This window comes from Rhagoletis pomonella, unplaced genomic scaffold (genome assembly GCF_013731165.1).
Source record: "Rhagoletis pomonella isolate Grant_MI unplaced genomic scaffold, Rhpom_1.0 Rhpom_scaffold_00262, whole genome shotgun sequence".
Taxonomy (NCBI): Eukaryota; Metazoa; Arthropoda; class Insecta; order Diptera; family Tephritidae; genus Rhagoletis; species Rhagoletis pomonella.
This window is the reverse complement of record NW_023458816.1, coordinates 57,860-79,029: the sequence shown is the minus strand read 5'-3', so window position 1 is coordinate 79,029 and position 21,170 is coordinate 57,860. Positions and strand designations below refer to the sequence as shown.

The window sequence follows — 21,170 nt, the reverse complement described above, 5'->3', positions numbered from 1 at the left end:
GATGAAATGAAATTATTGTTTGATTTCTAACCAAACCTATGTATGTAACTCAATCGCCTAATGGTTTGCCGAACCGTAAACATATGTTTACACATCCAATTTCGTGAGTAGGTACCTGGTACTCACACTTTTTTAAGAAGTTTCACTTCTATCATGTGTACGGTGTTACACACGCATTTTTTTTTTAGTTCGTAATTGCCAGGAGAAGGTTTTTACGAAAGAAAATTTTGGGAAAACCCTCCGGAAAAGTCAAGAAATCATAAAAATTTAAAATTGATTTTTTGTATGGAATTTTTTGTGCAATTCCTTCATAAAGGCTTTCGAATAGAAAAATAGAAAATTCTAAGTGAAAAACTCGGAAAAATCCGGAATTACGCGAAAAATTTTCGATTTTTTTGACCAAATATTTTATTTTATCGCATGGTTTTGATGATGTGAAGTTTGAAAAATTTAGAATAATTGTGAAATTCATTGTAAGCATAATCAATTGGGACCAATTTTGTCCTATATTTCATAACCGATTCGAATGGTTGCTGATTTTTTGGAAAGGTGTTTAGAAGGAGTAGTGCACAAAGTTTTAGTTTTTCCGATAGGTGGTGCAGGGATACGCTAAAAAACAAATGCATTTGGTACGTAGGCAGCCTTTTGCCTAGATTAACATATAGGATAAATTTTTTCCGTTAAGTGGACCAGGGACCGATCTATTCGAAAAAGTCTTATTTATGGTCCGATTTACTTGAAATGCGGCATGTAGGTAGCTTATTGCCAGGATTAAAATATAGGTGGACCAGATACCGATCTATTGGAAAAAATTTTATTCATGGTGCGACTTGCTTGAAATTCGACACCCGTATTATAGATATGCGTAGAATAGAATTGAGTCATTGTTTTACAGTTCGAAAGGTTTTTTAAAGCGACGCAAACAAGGGGCTATTTAACAATACTTATTACACAGGCCAACAAAAATGGAAAACAATTTGATGCAGGAAATGTTAACGCTATTTTTATCATTATTTTATTAACCTTAAACTGTGAGTGTAAATCGCATTGTAAATAAAGAAAATCAACACATCGTAAAATATTAGTGCTGTGCAACGCAACGTTTGTGGGGTTTTGTAAAACTTTGCGTTATTGATATAATTGCTCTTATAATTTCTGCAATCGAGCGACATATAAAAAGAGACTGTGTAATTGCGCCAAAAACTAATAAGCGGAAGACAATCGAAGTAAATGTCAAACCAGTATGCTGATTCGCACAGAAAACAGGGTTACCAGTTAGCTGATAAATATTAAGGAGACCAGCGGTGCTTCATAATTTTTAATTAAGATGGCACCGAGTAAACACGATTGTGCAAGTTGCACTAAACCCATCAGGGAAATCACTGGTAGCATAAGCTGTGTCAAATGCAAAAAATTGGTTCCACAAAAAAATGCAGTGAACTAAGTGACGATGAGTTCAAAAAACTAGCCGCCGGCTTTAAAAAAAGCGGACGCAATACGTGGCAATGTGCATCGTGCCAGCTAGAGGTTAGCATTGTTGAATCTGAGGATGAGGAAGATACTGATGATACCCCAGTAACAGGCAGCAAGATAGAGCAGCTATTTGAAAAACACTTTGGATTTTTCAAGGAGAAAATGGAGAAAATCGAGAGAAACGTCGCAGGTATTCGGACAGACCTAAATAAACTCGCCGAACAAAACGCTAAGCAATACAACAAATTGGAGGAAAGAGTAGGCGCGGTCGAAAAAACTATTAGCTCACTTGATACGTCTCAAATTCGCCCGTATGATATTATGTCCGAACTTGCCGAACGAAAAAAGTGCGAGACAAATGTAGTTGCTCTGAATGTACCGAAGTCCAAAAAGCCTGTTGGTAGCGATCGTTTAAACGATGATCGTAGCAGAGTCGCTGATCTAGTCCCAGACGAGATGGCAGAAGACGTGCCAACCTTTAAACTGCGAAGACTCGGTCGTCCAACTGAAGGCAAGAATCGCCCTCTGCTAATAAACACGCCATCTGTAGCTGTTGCTCGGACTTTGCTAAAAATAAAAAAACCGTCGAACGGATCAAACATTACTTTCAAGGCTGATTTAGCCCCCTCACAACAAGCACATCTAAAAGCGCTGCGATATGTACTGGAAATCTTAACAAAAAATGGTGAAACCAACAAAACAATCAAATACATAACTGGTACTCCTAAAATAGTAGAAAAACGCGCTTTTGACTTGGCAAAAGAAAAACCGAACAATAAATAAATTATCAGTTTACTATCAAAACACAAGAGGTCTGAGAACCAAATTAAAAAAATTCTTGACTTCTTCTGCTAGCTGTCACTGTGACATCATTTGCGTAAGTGAATCTTGGCTAAATTCCTTCATTTACGACGGTGAGGTGATTAAGGAAACTTGAACTCTGAAAAGACAGGGATGAACTGACAAGCAACCTAAAACGCGGTGGCGGAGTTTTTATCGCAATAAAGCGTAATATCTCTGCCGAAGTACTTCCCATTGATAATGACGAAATTGAACAAATATATATAAAAATAAACTTTGTTCGACATTATAGTTGGGTGCGTCTGCATACCACCACAATCATCGGTGGAGGTGTATGCTAACCATGCTTCTACAATCTCATTTTTAAAATCAAGGTACCCTAGTTGCAAACTATTTATTATTGGCGAATATAACCTTCCGAGCAGCAACCCTCAAGTAACCGGTCGAACTCTTGACTTGTGCTTCTGTGATATTGACAATACTTGTGAATCAAGCATCGCCTATAATCGATGAAGACAAATACCACCCAGCATTGAGTTGTGACATCGACATTAAGCCTAAACTAAAGCCAATTAATACCCCCACATACGCCTTCAAAAACGCGGACTATGTAGAGCTCAACAGATTTTATTTGCAAACCAATTTGGTGCAACTGTACGAATTAGACACGATTGAAGAAAAAGTTAACTTTTTTTACAATAAAATCCAAGAAGGAATTGATAAATATGTTCCGATCTCCGCGCCCAGAGCAGCTAACTACCCGAACTGGTTCTCAACGAAATTGATTAACAAAATAAAACTTAAAAAGAAGGGTCATAGAAACTACAAAAAATCACGCTCGACTGCTGCATATCGCAAATTCATTGAATTGAGACAGGAATGTAAAATACTCAGCAAGTCATGCTATAGCAAATACACATAAAGAATTGAGAATCTCCTAATGACTGATGCCAAGCAATTCTGGAAGTTCATGAAAAACAAGAAATCTAATAACGTGGACATTCCGTCCTCAGTTACGTGGGGTGATATGACCGCCAACGACGGCCACGAGGCTAGTAACCTATTCGCCTCATTTTTAAAAAGCATCTATGACAACAGTATACATATTCGTCCTGGAATCGTGACAGCTGCTGACGACACACCACTCAGAAATAAAGACGCAAATATAACAAAATTCTATACGACGATGTTTCGACGATGTTTTCGAAGAGTTATTAAAGTTAGACATAAAAAAGGGTACCGGGCCTGATGGGTTGCCTAACTTATTTCTTAGAAACTGTGCTGCTGGACTTGCGGAACCAATAACCGCTATCTTCAACAAATTGTTTAAGACGGGTGTGTTTCCGTCAGCTTGGAAATCATCTTTTATTAGCCCAATACACAAATGAGGCTCGAAGTCAGACGTAAGCAATTACAGGCCGATCTGTATACAACCGTCGATTGCTAAACTATTTGAGAAAATTGTTCTTCCGCAATTAATTTTTGGCTTCAAAAACATCATCTCAACTCGACAACATGGCTTCTTCGGTGGCAGATCAACTACAACTAATCTTTTTCTATATACAAACCACATTATAAATGCTATGAACCATGGATTGGATGAACATGCAATTTATACTGACTTTAGTAAAGCGTTTGATATGGTGGATCACAAAATCCTAATTAAGAAACTGAATCAGTACGACGTTAAAGGCAAAGCCCTGGATTGGATACGAACTTACTTAGCGGAAAGGTTTCTAAAGGTTCGAGTAAACGGTCATGTATCCCAAGAATACGAAGTAACATCTGGCGTCCCACAGGGTTCCCATCTGGGCCAAATTCTTTTCAACATCTTCATTAACGATATAGGCGATAGTCTTATCTCAGAATACCTACAATACTCTGATGACCTAAAGTTATATAGGGAAATTAAGGACAATAACGACGTCTCCATTCTACAAAACGATGTTGATAAGTTGCATTCCTGGTGTGTAGAGAATAAACTCAACTTGAACATTAAGAAATGCGCGGCAATATCTTTTTCACGATCACGTTCTCATCACCCCGTTTAATATTTTTTGCACCGCGAAATACTGACAACAGTTACATCGATAAGAAACTTAGGCATTTCCATTGATAGCAAACTAAATTTTACTGATCATGTGGACAAAATAACGTCGCAAGCCTACAGGATACTTGGTTTCATCTTCAGATCCAGTGACGACTTCTGCGACGCTAGCACGATTACGAGACTTTACACAGCATTGGTTAGACCAATATTGGAGCATTGCTCAACAATTTGGTCACCTAACACCAATGTTCTCGCTAATAAAGTGGAAAAAATATGGTATAAACTCTGCAAGCATTTTACGTATTTTTTTTTGGATAAGAGACGCCTTGACGTAAGCATCGAAGAAGTTTACAAACAGCTTGATATCACGAGACTAGCAGATCGCAGGCAAGCTGCAGATATAGTATTCTTCTATAAGGTCATCAGTGGTCATATCGATTCTCCAGAAATATTAGAGCAATTTGGTCTAATTTGCAATAACCCGGACAAGAAGACTATTACACACTGTTAACACATCAAAAAATTATGTGTGCTACGGACCAAGGAATAGCATAGCAAGCACTGTTAATGGCCTTAGTGGCAATGTCGACTTCTTCAGTGGTACCTTATCGTCATTCTCTGCTTCAATTAAAAGAAAATTTTTCAACTAATTTTCAATGTTCAATGTTGAATTTTGTTAGTACTCTGTCAACCATTAAATTTATTACATAATATATACATGCCACCTTATATTCATAGTTTTTAAATATATATGTTATGTAATGCCGATTGGCGTAAATTTTATTAATTCAATAAATAAATATCAAATATCAAATTTGAAAAGCTCTAGCAAAGAAACAAAGGGTGGTGGAACCTTCCTTAGGCTTAGATTAAAACTAAAAATCTCGACTACAATCCCTGCAAGTTCCTGTACCTTTGCTTGATGGTCCCTTATAGTCATTTGATGAACAGGAGATACGGATTTTGGGAAGTTTGACTACCTACCGCAGCTAAGCAAAAGATGGTAGAACCTTCGACTTAGGCTTAAATTAAGGCTTGGACTTCTGACTTCAATCCATGAAAATACCATTCCTGCACCTTGACCCTAAGGTCACCTATAGTAATTTATTGAACAGCTAACACTGATTTTTACACACTTTCTTTCGATTGCAGTATTTTTTTTTTATTGTTGGACGATAAAACGTAAATGAGTATAGATGACCATCAGGGCAAGGTGCAGGAATAGTATTTTTAGGGATCTTAGTCTGTACTTTAATTTAAGCCTAAGTGGATGGTTCTATCACCTTTTGTTTCCTTGCAAGAGGTTCTTAAATATTACAATAAACGCGATATTTTGACACCTTTCCCACGTTTTTCTCAAAATCTTGAGCTGATGGAAACTTTATACTTACGGATTCGCCGCATCAAAATCGGTGTTGCCCTGTGTTACCTACACCAATTATATAAAGAAAAGCTCCTTCTTTTTATATGAGGTGATCTCGCGAACTGCAGAACTGAACCGCTCAGGGACAATTTAGTACAAGAGCGTGCAATTGCTGGCTTACGCCGAGGACAGCGACATCATCGGCAACAAAAACCGCGAAGTCTGTTCTGCCTTTTCCAAGTTGGATAATAGGTCTGGTGGTAAACGAGGAAAAGACGAAGTATCTCCTGTCATCAAACATACAGTCAGCATATTCCCTGGCACCCACGTCACTGTTGACAGTTATAATTTCGAGAAAGTAGAGAATTTCATTTACTTGGAAACCAGCACTAACACCGATAATAATGGGCAGTATAAAAAAAATAAGCATTTGCTTTTTCTTAAAATTTCTTACACTTTACTCGATTTATTCAAACAAAATTGAATTAAAAGGTATACAAGTTTAAGAAAAAGCAATTGCTTTGTTTTTATTCATTCGGTCCAATGCCAGCATAGAAATCCAACGTAGAATCACTCTTTCCAGCAAGTGCTACTTTAGACTGAGTAGGCAGTTCAGGAGCAAAGTCCTCTCTCGACGTACGAAAACCACACTCTATAAGTCACTCATCATTCCCGTGCTGGTAAATGGCGCAGATGCATGGACAATGACAACATCCGATGGGCCGGCTCTTGGAGTATTCGAGAGAAAGATTTTGCGGAAGATTTACGGGTCTATACGCATTGGCGACGAGTACCGCAAACGATGAAACGATGAGCTGTATGAGCTTTACAACGACATGGACATAGTGCAGCGAATTAAAATACAGCGGCTCCGCTAGCTTGGCCATGTCGTTCGAACGGACACCGACGCTCCAGCTCTGAAAGTATTCAACTCAACCCGCTGGTGGTAACAGAGGTATAACGCTTTCGTCAGGTTGTTTAAGACGGCAATGGAGGATACGCCTTCTGTCGACCACAAAACCAAACGTGAACGTGAATTGCTGGCGAAAACGTTGGACCAAATGTTTCAATAAAAAATAATAATTTTGGGCGGGACGAAGTTCGCCGGGTCTGCTAGTGTATTAAATATATGCAATGAATTTGTTAATTCTAATTTCTTCCTATTATAAAGGAAAACAAATATTTAACTCAGTGTTATCATGTTAGTTTTTATTTAGTATTTATTTAGAACAGGGGGTTTTGGATGTACATATTCTAAAATGGGGATAAGAGCCACAATAAAGAGGAAATAGCGCCCGCGGGCTTTATTTCATTTTTTAGGAAATGAAGCCCGCGGGCGTTATTGCCATATCGAAAGGGAAATAATGCCCACCGGCAAAAGGCAATAAAGCCCGAGGGCTTAACTTCTTTTTCGAAAAGGCAATAACGCCCGCGGTCTTTATTTTTTTTTTTTAGGAAATAAAGCCCATAGGCGTTATTTCTGCGGGCCTTATTACACTCCACCCTATTAGGCTAAAGTAGTTGCGATACATTCACGGGAAAGCTGTATGGAATTTAAAGTTTAGTTACTGGAGCATATTGCACAATATATGCAGTAAACCTTCTTCCTAAGAAATCTTAATTGCAAGAACATCCAAAAACGCAAAAGCATGTGCAAAAATATAAGACCATTCAAGATAACTAATCGCCAGCTGAAAATTTCGCTGTTGCCCTAATAGTTCTGTCACATCGAGCTAAAAATGCAGAGATAAAGCTATTCGCATTTGCGGCGGAGCACAATATTGCATTTTCTGCATTTGATCACATATGAGTGCTGTTGAAAACAATGTTCAGTGATTAAAAAATTGCATTACAATTGTACACGAATGATATGCACAAATAACGCATAAGTATATGCAATATATGTTTTAAAGTAATATTTTTATATTGATAGCTGTAGCTGGTTCAGCAAAACGTTTTTAAATTTTTCATTGCCTTTTTATTATACTTTTCATCAGTAATAAAAATTAACTGAATTAAAGATGTATAGCTCAAGTCAAAACAAAGTCTCATTGATTCTTCCCGATTTAATTCTGCTGTGCCTAAGTAAAATATTTTTATTTGTCTATAGAAACATCGGACAGTCGCTTTCGATAGTCCCAAAAACCAAAGTTCCAAACTTCGTGCAAAATTAAAAAAAGCTCTTAAGCTTTTCCCAAAAACTAAAAACAAAATAACAAATTTCAGGACAGCGCATCCAGAGATAAGCGATATTAGAAGTTCAGTTTGTATGAGGGGTTCACTTTTCCAAAATTCTTCCAATTTTCGCTATAATTACGTTGTCGATAACATATGTAGCTGTGTCAAATTTTAGGACGCAAGCATAAGCGGTTCTAAAGATAAGCGATATGAGAAGGTCAGTTCCTATGGGAGATGCCACGCACCTTTTTTCAATACTTTCCAGTTTTCGCCATAATTACGTTATCGATAACAAATGTAGCTGTGTCAAATATCAGGACGTTAACAAAAGCGGTTCCAGAGATAAGCAATGTGAGGAGTTCAGTCTTCCAATACCTGCCACTTTTCGACGTATGTAAGTATGCTACTGATAACATATGTAGCTGTGTGAAATTTCAGGACGCTAGCATAAGCGGTTCTAGAGATAATCGATGTGAGAAATTCAGTTTGTGTGGGGGGTGCCGCACCTTCTTTTTTAATACCTGCCACTTTCCGCCATTAGTATGCCACTGATAACATATGTAGCTGTATCAAATTTCAGGACGTTAGCTTAATCGGCTCCAAAGATTAGCGATATGAGAAGTTCAGTTCGTATGGGAAGTGCCACGCCCCTTTTTCCAATACTTTCCAGTTTTCGCCATAATTACGTTATCGATAACAAATGTAGCTGTGTCAAATATCAGGACGTTAACAAAAGCGGTTCCAGAGATAAGCAATATGAGAAGTTTTTAGTCCAAATATTTATTTTCAATTGGCTAAAATGTGTTCTGAATATAAGCCGAATTGCCACCTAGCGAGCGCATGTTTGGTCGGAATATATCTTTGCAAGGTGCTGAAACTCGTTTCAAATATGAACCAGTTAGGGGCAGCCGTTTATTAGTTTAGTGACTTCAATGTGCAAAAAACTCTATGATATTATGAATTCGTGACGCCTCAGCTTTCTTTCTTTTTTCGCTACAACAACAAAAAGTTTTTGTTAGAAATGTGGGAATTCCAGGCAGAGAAAAAAAGACACAACTCGTTTGGTAGCAATTCAAATCGGAAGGGAGTACATGTTTATTCAGCAAAAGTTATACATATAAAATATGGGCAGGGTTGTATTTAATGGTACAAATGGTCGTTCTATTTTACACTTCAATACTTTTCCTGAACGACACTTTTTTTAGATTAGTTAATAAATGTATCTTTAAATACATTGGTTATATGCCAATTCAAGTTCAAGCATAACAAACAACTTTTACTTACTTTTTAATAAGATTAAGTGACTTACAAATATTAATATGATTCGCCTTAGCTATACCTTTGGTCAGGATTTCAGGCAGCATGTCGTTAGTTGGTATGTATATTCACTTAATTTTACCGCTACTAAGTGCTGTCGAATAAATTAGCCTTTTATATCAACATGTTTTGTGCGAGGTGAATATGAATTGTTCATAGCCACTTGTATGGCACTTTTATTGTCACAGTAAAGAACCATACCGTTCGCCATGTTTGGTATAAGCTCTTGTTGTAATCGCATTAGCCACGTTGCTTCTTGGATCGCCGATGTCATGGTTGATAACAGAGCAACAGTTCGGTGTCGTCGAGTACACCAAGAGATCGGACCTCCTTGGAGCTTGAACATATAGCCCGTCGTCGATCGTCTTTCATCGAGGTCACTAGCCCAATCTGCGTCGCAGTACCCAGTAAGACCGCTTGCTTCTCTGCTAAAGACAAGCCCGCTGTTTATGGTACCCTTCAAGTAACGCATCACACGCTTTGCTGCAACCCAGTGTACTTTCCCCGGATTTATTGAAAAACGACTTAGAAGTTTCACAGCGAAACTGATGTCAGGCCGCCTTATTTGTGCTGCAAACAATAAGCATCGAACAGCTTGCATATATGGGATTTTAGTAATTTCACGTTGTTCCGCTTCGTCAGTAGGACACATTGTGATGCTTAAACACAGATTTAAATCAATTGTGTTGCAACTGGATTGCTATTAAACATTCCGAACCGATTCAACATATCTGTGATACATAGCGACTGATCGACTTTGATAGTGCCCGCGTTAGTGTCTCTGGTAACACGCATACCCAACACTGAGGATGCTTCACCAAGATCTTTCATATCAAATTGTGATGAAAGTTGCTTTTCAGCATATTCATGCTACACTCGTTTGAAAATAGTAGGACGTCGTCGACCTATACGGCAACATATAGCATCGCGCCGCTATGTACTTTGTACTACACACACTGGTATACAGTACTACGTGTAAGACCTAACTGTAGCCAGGCGTCGTTGAACTTTTCAGTCCACAGCCGACTTGACTGCTTCAGTCCGTACAAAGATTTCAGAAGCTTACAAACACGACCAGAACCATCATCAAATCCATTAGGTTGTACCACGTAAATATCGTCCTTAATCTCAGCATTGAGAAATGCTGCTACTGCATCCATTTGATGTTCTGCAGCTAAAGTCAAAAGACAACGCAACGCTTACGCTGTATCGAACTACAGGAGCAAACGTACCTTCGTAGTCAATACCTTTTCCTTGATTACATCCAGTGATCACCAGCCTAGCTTTCCGTCGTATTACTGCGCCATTTGTGTCTCTTTTGGTTTTAAACACCCACCTGGACTTGATGGCTTTCTTACCAGGGGGCAACTCAGTCAAACGCCACGTATTGTTCAAATAATGAGAGTTCATTTCACTATCAACTGCGGCTTTCCACCCATCAGCATGCTCATCAGCTATTGCCTCTTCTAGAGTTTGAGGGTCATTTGATAAGAAATCAGTTACACAGAAGTTGAAACCATCCCTTTTTGCTGCGATTCTTTTTGAATGTCTTATAATGTGACCACCCGAAACCTCAACTTCATCAGAGTCATTTGCACTTTCAAAATCAGAATCAGATTCTACCTTAATGTCAACTGTTATCGAATCACTATCGCGTTCGGGAGAAGATATTGTCGGCTTTTTTTCAACTATGGACGATTCTTTGTTATCTGTCTCTTCTGAATTGACAATGTTGAAGAGTTCAGACGTGTCTGGTAGTATTTCAAGCGTATAGTTCATTTTACTCGTATCGTTGTCTTGCGTTTCAAAAAAAAACAACATGCCGACTAATTAAGGAATTTTGTATTTTATGATTGAAGAATCTATATGATTTTGATGCGTTACAATAACCAAGCATAATACACTCCATAGACTTGGCATCCAGCTTCTTTCGTTTTTCCCGTGGACATGTACCATGGCTTTGCAGCCAAATAATTTTAAAAATTTTAAGTTCGGTTTCTTATTTGTCCATATTTCGTAAGGGCTTTTCACATTTGTCGCTAACGGAATACGATTTAATATATAGGCAGCCGTATTTGCAGCTTCAGCCCAAAACCTTTTTTCTAACCCGGAGTCGATCAACATACACCACACCCTTTCAATTATGGTTCGGTTTAGCCTCTCAGCTACGCCGTTTTGCTCCGGTGTATACGGCGAGGTAGTTTGGTGTACAATACCTTCAGATAAACAAAAGTTCTGAAATTTTTCATTAATATATTCAGTGCCATTATCTGACCGAATCATTTTTATTTTGCACGAGCACTGATTCTCAACAAGTTTCTTAAATTTCACTAACTCATTAAACACTTCTGCTTTGTGTTTAATTGGCACCACGAACAATTTATGCGAGAAATCATCAACGAATGTCAACAAAAAACCAGCACCAGAAAACGACTTTTCTGCGAACGGACCCATTACATCCGTATGTATTAAGTCTAGCAGATTTTCTGCCCGAACACCACTACTTTTAAAGGAAGCACGCGTTTGCTTTCTTTTCACGCAAACCACGCACTTTTCGTTGCTAATCTTTTCAAAATCAATAGGTATTATATAGAAGCAGATTTAGCTTTCTTTAAATGCTCTGGGGAAATGTGCCCCATTATTCTATGCCATAGTTGATAACACTGGTAGGGGTAAGTGATCGGGAAGGGTTCAAACTACCGGGGAAAGTTATTTATTTTTACCGGCAAAACTGTTGATTATATAGAAAAACGTTAAAGGAATTGTAATTTTTAATTTTTTTAAATTTGTTTGAGCTAGTGGTTCTCGAGTTATGTCAAAAAAAGACCACCAAAGGTGACAATTTCCCCTATATGATAGTTATATATATATCTCGATTCCTAGACGTGACCCAGCGAAACGCCGGGACACGTATAACTTGTTTTTGACCGATATAACATTACCCGTTGGTTTCATCCCATCCCGATTTTGACTATCGCATAGTGTAATTATCGCGGGTATAAAATGCATTTTGTGTGTTCGGATCGCGATTATATTCCGTATAACAATTTAGGCGATACAAATCGTTTACAACATTCGCAGTTGCTACCAAATTTCTGTTATTGTTGTAAATTTTGCACTCATTGCCTGCGAATAAAACCTTATTTCCGTTTTTAGTCATTTGTCGTACCGATAACAAATTCGCGCATAACTCTGGTACATATTCAACGTTCTTCACTGCAGCATCTGTTTTTATTTCATTCGCGTATAAACTCATATTTACATCACCTTTCGATTTAACTTGAATAGTTTTGTTATTCGCAACTAAAATAATTTTATTTGCAACCGGCACTTGATCAACAATCACATTATGGTTTCTGGTCATGTGAGAAGTAGCACCCGAATCAACATACCATTCGTCTTTACGAATGTCATGAGAAAGAAGAGATGCGAAAAGGACATTTTTACCTTTTCTGGTGTTGCCACCTCGCTTGGTTTTGTTAGGACAGTTTCTAGCAAAATAACCTAGTTGTTTGCATGAATGGCATCGAAATTGATTCGATTTTTCCTTTAAATTTGATTTTGCTTTTGAATAAGGTGCTTTCTCACCACACTTATAAGTATTCGTATTGTCAAATTTTACGTCTTGTAACAAGAGTGTTTTTACACCAGCGGTTGTGAGTTTTTCTTTTAAGTGTTTCAACGGCTAATACAAGTGGACGAAAATCATCTGATAATCCTGCTAACATCAACGATGCGGTCGTCAATATTAAGGCCGGCATTTTGCACTTTGAGTGACGTCATCACTACCGAATTTACGTATTCCTACACTGATACGTAGTCAGAAAGTTTGCACTGCACTAGTTGCTTTAACAGCTCCACTTTTCCCGTAAGGCCCGTATCTTCGTATGCGGAAAACAATGCCTTTCATGCCTGATGAGCCGTTGTAGCTGTTGCAATATGCGAAAAGTTATTTGGCTCTATCATCAAAGTTATTTCAGCTAGAGCACGTTCATTACTGTTTTTGTCCTTGTCTGAAGGTTCTGCAGGTAGCTCATTTTCGAGTACCTTCCAGCAGTTCTTTATGACAAGATACGATTTTGCGTGACGCTTCCAAATGTCGAAATTTTCGCGACCTTTTAATTTCCCGAATGGAAAAGCTACCGCGTTTGTCGCCATATTCAAAAAACAATCCGTGATGATTCGGTTAGAAATAATCAATCTGCGTGTAATAAATACTTAGCCGCTTAGCAAACACACTTTTCCAAACAGTATCAATTACAATTTTGTGACTTACTGGGCCCAAAACCTGTGAGAAATGTGAGAATTCCACGCAGAGAAAAAAAAGACACGGTAGCAATTCAAACCGGAAGGGAGTACATGTTTATTCAGCAAAAGTTATACATATAAAATATGGGCAGGGTTGCATTTAATGGTACAAATGGTCGTTCTATTTTACACTTCAATAGTTTAGATTTTTTTTGTTTTTGATCAAAAAACCTCTCACACAGACGGTCCAAAAAGTACTTTTTACAAAATCGGAATCGGTTCAGCCGTTTAGTTAGGCATGGCCGTAATACGAAAGACATTTCATTTTTATATACATAATTTATTATTATTACATGTAAATTTAATTTGTTATTGATATTGACTGAGTTGTTCAAAAACGGATTTGCCCTTTTTAAAAACTGGGTTATATAAAAAGGGGGAAAAACGGGAAAACCTAAAATGAAAAACGGGAAAAATATATAGAATTGTATGGAAAAGGAGACATGCTCGCCCAAAACCTGGCAACACTGGTTTCGGATAACCTCGCCTTCAGATAAGGCTCGCCCAAGAAGATCAGATCCGCAAAGCTTGCTATAGCTAATTCTGAATTTAAATATCTTCCAAATTTTGATCTCATGAAAGCGTATTACCACATCCCCGGTCTGTTCGAGTTTATGAGGTTATGTAACGCGGCTCAAACCTTCCAGCGATTCATGGATGAAGTTGTCCGAGGTCTCGATTTTGTTGTTGTTAATCTTGATGATATTTTGGTTTTTCTACCGATCCTGATCAGCATTTGAAGCACATCAGGCAACTATTCGATCGATTTAAAACTTATGGTATCGTCGTCAACGCTGGATAATGTGAACTGGGAGTATCAGAACTTAACTTTTTGGGACAATTTGTTGCGATATTAAGGTCGCTTATATATGTGTATCGGAGGATTGTTTAAGCGCGTAGCGAACTGGTATGCATACGTGCTAGAGTCCGTATCCGGCAATAAAAAGGCTGGAAAGTTAATGTTTAAGATTTAACAAAGTGGCGGTGTATTCAATTCAAGGGTTTTAGGATTTAAATTGCCGGAAGGGCTTGGAAAAGATGCAAATTGGAAGTAGTAGGTGTTAATGCAGTTGCGATCAGAATCAGACTAACTTTAGGCTGGCGAGATCGGGTCGCCCCGTACTATCGCTTATAATGATCGAAAATCGAAATAGAACACCTCTCAAGTTCACAATATTTGAACAGAGTTGCAAAAAAAGTTATTTATATAAAAGTTAGCGATACATTCAATTCATGTGGCACTATTGCAATTCATCGCAAAAGATTTGAAAATAATCATAATCTCCTCTGATTTGTGGCGTGCGCCTTGATGTTGTCACACAAAGTGGAGGGACCTACAGTTTTACGCCGACTCCGAACGGAGATTATATTTTTATGAGAAGCTGTTTTTCATGGCAGAAATACACTCAGAGGTTTGCCATTGCCTGCCGAGGGACGACCGCTGTTAAGAAAAAACCTTTTTCTAAATTTTTGCGATGTTGCTTTGACCAGGGCTTGAACCCAGGTGCTGATGAGTGAAAGCGCACACTGCTTACCACTACACCACATAATTCAATTAAATTTGAAGTCATGTTCTCGACATGCCGGGCCGCCTGTGCAATATTGAGAAGCCGTTTCAGCTTCTCTAGCGTCAATACAGTCTGACCGAATAAATCCTGGATGCGCTGCTGGACGGCCTTACCGGTCGACGGTATCCCTTGGCGGATTGATTACTTACGAGGCTCCTTACGGCGGCGGCGCTCTGGCGCTGGAGAGGCGGAGCGGTGTAGCATGGTGTGATGCGCTTTGACACATCGGTGGCAACTATCGTGCGAGTCAGATGCGCCGGTTACGTGGGACTTGGCCAGGCAATTGATGCAATAGCGATGCACCTTTGCCGACTCGTACCTCTCATCTGGCGTCATCGCTTTTGAGCTAAACTGGTGATGGAGTACCTTCAATTTTTGCCATTTTGTAGTTGGCGCTAAGTTTTCAGAATTCGGATCGGGTAGGGAAACTAGGGGAGCGCCGCGAAGAAAGTGGCCTGGCGTTGAAGCTAATAAGTCGTTGGGATCTTCGCTTCGATCCGAATGATGTCCTCAATGATTCTTCAAATGTGAATTTGTGGTTTCCAGCGACTTTAGTGAAGTGGGTTTTAAAACTTTTGTGGAAAAGCATACGAATACGCAAACGTATGATTTTGTGTAAGACGCTCGTCTCAGGGGGATGTTTTTACCAGCGAAATCAACGCCGGTTGTTTGAAAGGGCAGAGAATACTTTGCACGCTCTGGAGGTAGTGCCGCCATTATTTGTGATCGCATTCGCTGTTTATAAATGGTGCAAGCCTTGCATTGGAAGATGCACTTTTTCACTTATTGTTTGAGTCGGGGAATATAATACTCCTGCTGCACCATGCGAATCATTAGCTGCTTTTGAGTGTGAAGCAAGGTTTGGTGGAGAAAATCTTGCAGCAGTGAGCAGAATTTCGAGCCGTCTGGAATGATTATGGGGTGACGCTCATTATAGCTTAGGGCGGCATGTGCTAAACGACTACTCACTCGCATGATACCAGTTATATCCAACATAGGGTTTTCAGGATTCTAGGGCACTTAATTCATCTGCAAAATAGTTGCGTTGTGTTACTGTGATCAGTTTTAATTTTGCGAGATTCAATTCCTTCTGCGTAAGAGCTAAATAAGTTGGAATCGCAGAGTTTTTCACGCGACGTACAAACCGATATAGAAGTGCAATAAGTTTGTTCATTAAACCTTATAAATAAATGAGCCGTATAAACTTATAAATGTGTAAACCTTATAAATTGACTGTCAAAATTTGTATGGAAACTCGTTTGCCTATTTCTGATAAATTTCTCCAGCACGAAAATACAACGAAAACGAAATGATCCTGATATAGATCTGGGCTCGAATCGTAACATCCGTGCACGGATCGAAAACGATACGGAAGAAAATTACGTGATACGTCAGTCGTATAAGCGAAATGGCATTATTACATACGAAAGCGAACGGAACGTAATTTATTTTTAGTTCACAATAGTTTTTAAGTTCCACTATGCTTTGGATCGTATTTTTAAGTCACAATAGTTGTGGAACTGTCAAAACATTGAAAAATTAAATGCAAGTTAAACGAAAATTTAAATATGGATCCGACTTTGCTTTTTTATTTGAGCTCCAGCGATAGCGAAGGAGATGAAAAAGTGATACGAAGGCAGCTGAGAGATCGGAGCAATCCATTAACCTTGCCGAACACAGCGTAAGCATATAATTTATATACATTCCCAGCTTTTTAACAAAGAGTTCGTTGCAGATTCTTGAAACGATTCCGTTTGACCAAAGAAGCGTTTACTTATGTTCTGGAGAAATTAAATTTAAGGCAATCGGATGCCAAAACGGTGCCTCCAATCCTTCAATTGGCAGGCACCCTATCACTTCTTGCTAGCGGTGGCTACCAACACAACATTGGCAGTGATTATTTAGTAGGCATGTGTCAGAGCACTGTGTCGAAAGTTGTATCACGTGTTGTCTTAGAAATGGAAAGGAAGATGTGCCCAGAATTCATACGCTTCGCACCGCATGATTCGTTCAGCTGCAAAGATTGGTTTGTGGAGAAATATAAAATACCTGGAGGTAAATGAAACCTTTTTTTAGTTTGTGAAGTTACTAACTATAATATCTTAATTTTTAGTCATTGGCTGCGTAGATGGTACTCATATTGGTTTACAAAAACCTACTGCGGACGAACACATGTACTTTAATCGTAAGGGGTACCATAGTATCAACGCTATGATAGTAAGTTGATTATGTTTCTTGTTAAAACGAATATGATACAAATATTTTTTGTCAGATATGTGATCACACATGTAAAATTTTAGCAATCAACTGCCAATACGGTGGTGCAGCTCATGATTCCTTCATTTGGAAACATTCCGACCAGAGAAGGGCTTTAGAGGAAGGTTTTCAACAAAACAGGCAGGGAAATTCATGGCTTTTAGGTGGATATCTTGGTAAAGTTTTTGTATTTTTGTAATAGTAATTAATTAACATTTCAACAGGAGATTCTGGCTACCCACTTGAACCGTGGTGTATAACGCCATACAGAAACACATCGGATGGTTCAAGTGAGCAGATGTTTAACGATATTCACTCCAAAGCAAGGTGTATTATTGAGCGAACAATTGGCATTCTAAAAGGACGCTGGAGGATTTTAGGATACGGAAAAAGGGGAAGATATCACCCTATAAAAGTGGCACGATTTGCTAATGTGTCTGCAGCGTTACACAACATTTGCATTAAGTTTAAGATACCTTATGATCCTCCAAATTATTACTCCGACCCCATATCGGAAATTGATACAGGGGAAACAAATCAACTAACCGCTATTGGCCAAACAATAAGAGATCAAATAAAACATTCAATTTTAAGAGTAACGTAAGAAAGTATTAGAATGTCTATAAATAATATTTTAAATAGCTGATAAGAAAAATGAAATTCCTTTTGTTCAAATAAAGCGAAATATTTTATTCATTTAAATTCAGTACTTTTTCATTTATATTAATGTTAATAAATAGGCACTTAACAATAGGCACATAAGTGGCATAAGTATTAACCATAAAACCTTAAATACTGTGTGTATAAAAATAAATCATTTCATAAAAACCTAATAAATTAAAAATTAATCCAGGGAATATTTCTTAAACTAAAATACAAATCTTCAGGTACTTTAGTCATTTAAACTCAGTACTTTTTCATTTATATTAATGTTAATAAATAGGCACTTAACAATAGGCACATAAGTGGCAATAGTATTAGCCATAAAACCTTAAATACTGTGTGTATAAAAATAAATCATTTCATAAAAACCTAATAAATTAAAAATTAATCCATGGAATATTTCTTAAAACTAAAATACAAATTTTCAGTTACTTTTTCTTAAATTAATTTGTAAGGTTTCCAGCTCCAACCTTTTAATTTGTAAATCTATTTCGCGCGCCTCTTGTTGGCTACGATGCTTCCCCTCTTTTATCTCTAACATTCGTTCTTGCACCAACAGTAACTTCTCTTGAGTTTCCAACAATTTGTCCACCTTTGTGTCTAGATTTCTATGAAAGTCGGACACGGATTTCACATTTTCTTGGAGCAGCGCCAACTTTTCATCGCTCCCACTTTTTTTCCGCGGAGTTTTGGATTGAGGGGTTTTCCTACCCCTGGGAGTGTAAACAGCCGTTGATGGACCAGGCAAAGAGCTGAGGGATTCTTCGTCGCTACTCACATTACTGCCACTGGAATTTGTAGAGGCCTGTGTAGCCGGACTACTGCCGAACGCTGGTACGCTTTTGTTGCCTTCTACACACACTTCAAGGCCAGCTGCCTCAATAATCATTTCTTCAGCGGCAGTGATGACCTTTTCTTGGTAGGGTCCCCCACCAGTCCGCTGCTTGGACGACTTGTTGAAAGAAAGTTTCTTTTTTGCCTGATACTTTTGATCTGCGAAAGCCTGGAACGTGGCCAACATTAATGATTTGTTTTCGAAAAAATATTATAATCATATCTGTACTTACTTTCCTCCACATCTTAGCATCCTTAACTGGTGGCCCTTCCGCATTTAATCGCCTCGAAAGCTCCTCCCAGAGTCTGTTGGACGAGACTCTGCCTTGCGCGGAATTCGGGAGATTATTTTTCGCTAAACTGGGGTGCTTTGCCATGAAATCCGCCATAATTTCCTTCTGGGTGAGGTTTAATTTATTGCAGTTAGTCCTATATCAATAATATTAGTTAAAAATCATATTTAAAAATATATTTTTACAATTTACTTACATTTTTTCTTAAATTCGATCGTTTACGATTGCTTGTTGGTGTTCGAATGACATTTCGAACCAACGAGTACGTTCGTTACTCGTTGACGGATGATATCATAACGAATTACGATATCAAGGTCACGTTCACATATGTAATAATCCGAAAAATGTGTTTTTACGTGACGAGTAGTACGATATCGTATGTGACGATTCGAGCCCTGCTTCAGTTTATGATCCGTTCTGTTTGTTTTGGTTTTCTGATAATTTGGCAGAACAGTTTGGCAGCACTGACAAATGAATTCATACACAAACATACTTCTGCCACTGTTTCTTTTAACTTGCATAAAATAAATCGCATTCATGTTAAATATTTATTCAAATGGATATTATCTCGTTTAAATATATTTTCCCCCATTAGTGAGTTCATTTCTAAAATTTCTTAATCTTAATGCTAGTAGCATAAAATTAGTGATACTGAGCTCGATAACCAGAGAAAACAAGACTATTGTCGCAAGTGTAAACGAAAGGAGAGTATGGGGCGTTCATGTATCGGAGTGCTTAAATTTATAAGAATATCTGCAAAATAAAGTTATCGATTTAGATGAATTCCACTAATGACTCTTAAAGCGTTCAAGCTTATCGGTCTCTTTTCAGGAGGGGTTGGATTGGGAGAGACTCCTTTGGGCCAAGAAGTAGATGGTTTGGAGAGTCACTAGGGCCCGTTCCATCATAAGGAGCACTTAGCTAAATCTTGTGGTTTGCATCCCCGCGTTCCTAAGTCTGCTGGATTATCACCGCTGCGTACTTGGCGCCAAGTAGTGTTGCTGACATTTTGAGTGATCCGGTTGCCCACATACGTTTTCCATGAATGTGGTGGTTTTTCCAGCCAAGTTAACATGATTGAGCAGTCTGACCAGAGCGTTAATTCATGAGGTGGCAGATTCAGTTGGGCACGGGTAAAAATGATTAGCTTCGACAACAACACAGCGCCACAAAGTTCTAAACGTGGCAAACTTATCGTTTGCAGTGGTGCAACTTTGGTTCTGGCAACAAAAAGGCGAGTCGATAAAGAGCTTTCTTCGTGTTGCACTCTGATGTAAACGCAAGCACAAAACGCCTTTTCCGAAGCGTCTGAGAAACCATGTATCTGTGCGAGTTTTTCGGGCGAGAAGTGCGCCCAACGCGGGATGCTGATGGCGCCTATTGCCTGGAAGTCCTCGCGGAAATTGTTCAACTTGTGGAAACACGTACGCTTAACGTGCTCGTCTCAGTCAGTTCCCTCCAACCACAATTGTTGGAGGAGTATTTTGGCTAGTATCATTACCATTATTGGCGAGAACCATCCTGCCAGGCCGAAAAGTCTCGCTACGGCCGACAGTATTTGCCGTTTTGTGTTCGACTTAGATGCGGGTAAAGGGTCGTAAGAGTACGAGAAGGAGTCAGTCAGTCATTTAATCCAAGCGTTTTCGTTGAGCTTGTATCCTGGAATTTGAGAAATTCAGTATCTAAGACATCAGAATTCGGGATTAATTCAAGTATTTTTGGGTGATTAGATGTTCGTTTTCTCAGTGGAAAGCCTGCTTAGATAGTTTGGGTCATTGAGTTGAGAGTGGACTGTATATTGTGCCCGCCAGAGAGTACATCATCTACATATATTTCATGTAGTATAATGTTTTTGGCGAAGGGGTATTTTTCTCGGCAATCGTGAGCTAACAGGTTGTATTACTTCAAGGGGTGAAGCCTGCTCCTTGCGATTCATTTGCAAGTACTCATTCAGTACTGCTGAATACTTGTCGTGCGATTCCGGCTTTTTCTCCAGAGTCCTTTCGATACTTATGTAATGCTGCTGTGCTGCTGGGCGGGAGTGACCTGAGTGCATCCGGGAATTC

The 21,170-nt window shown here is 38.7% G+C and overlaps 2 protein-coding genes across 3 annotated transcripts; one reads left to right on the top strand and one right to left on the bottom strand.

Annotated features, from left to right (window-relative positions):
• The first annotated feature begins 16,390 nt into the window (after nt 1–16,390).
• Nucleotides 16,391–18,164, top strand: LOC118750482 (putative nuclease HARBI1). 2 transcript variants are annotated; one of them, XM_036485194.1, is made up of 5 exons: nt 16,391–16,739; nt 16,794–17,113; nt 17,172–17,275; nt 17,331–17,478; nt 17,539–18,164. In XM_036485194.1, the coding sequence occupies exons 1-5, from the start codon at nt 16,627–16,629 to the stop codon at nt 17,916–17,918; spliced, it is 1,065 nt and encodes a 354-aa protein (XP_036341087.1). In that variant the 5' UTR covers nt 16,391–16,626; the 3' UTR covers nt 17,919–18,164. The 2 variants fall into 2 exon arrangements, with proteins under 2 accessions (XP_036341087.1, XP_036341089.1); XM_036485196.1 differs by having other exon boundaries at nt 17,359–17,478; nt 17,539–17,627.
• A 98-nt stretch (nt 18,165–18,262) lies between these two features.
• LOC118750483 lies at nt 18,263–19,444 on the bottom strand. Its single transcript, XM_036485197.1, has 3 exons — nt 19,301–19,444; nt 19,045–19,240; nt 18,263–18,980 (listed from the first exon to the last, which is right to left on the bottom strand). Coding segments are annotated over exons 1-3 (777 nt in total). The 5' UTR covers nt 19,303–19,444; the 3' UTR covers nt 18,263–18,401.
• Nucleotides 19,445–21,170: the final 1,726 nt, after the last annotated feature.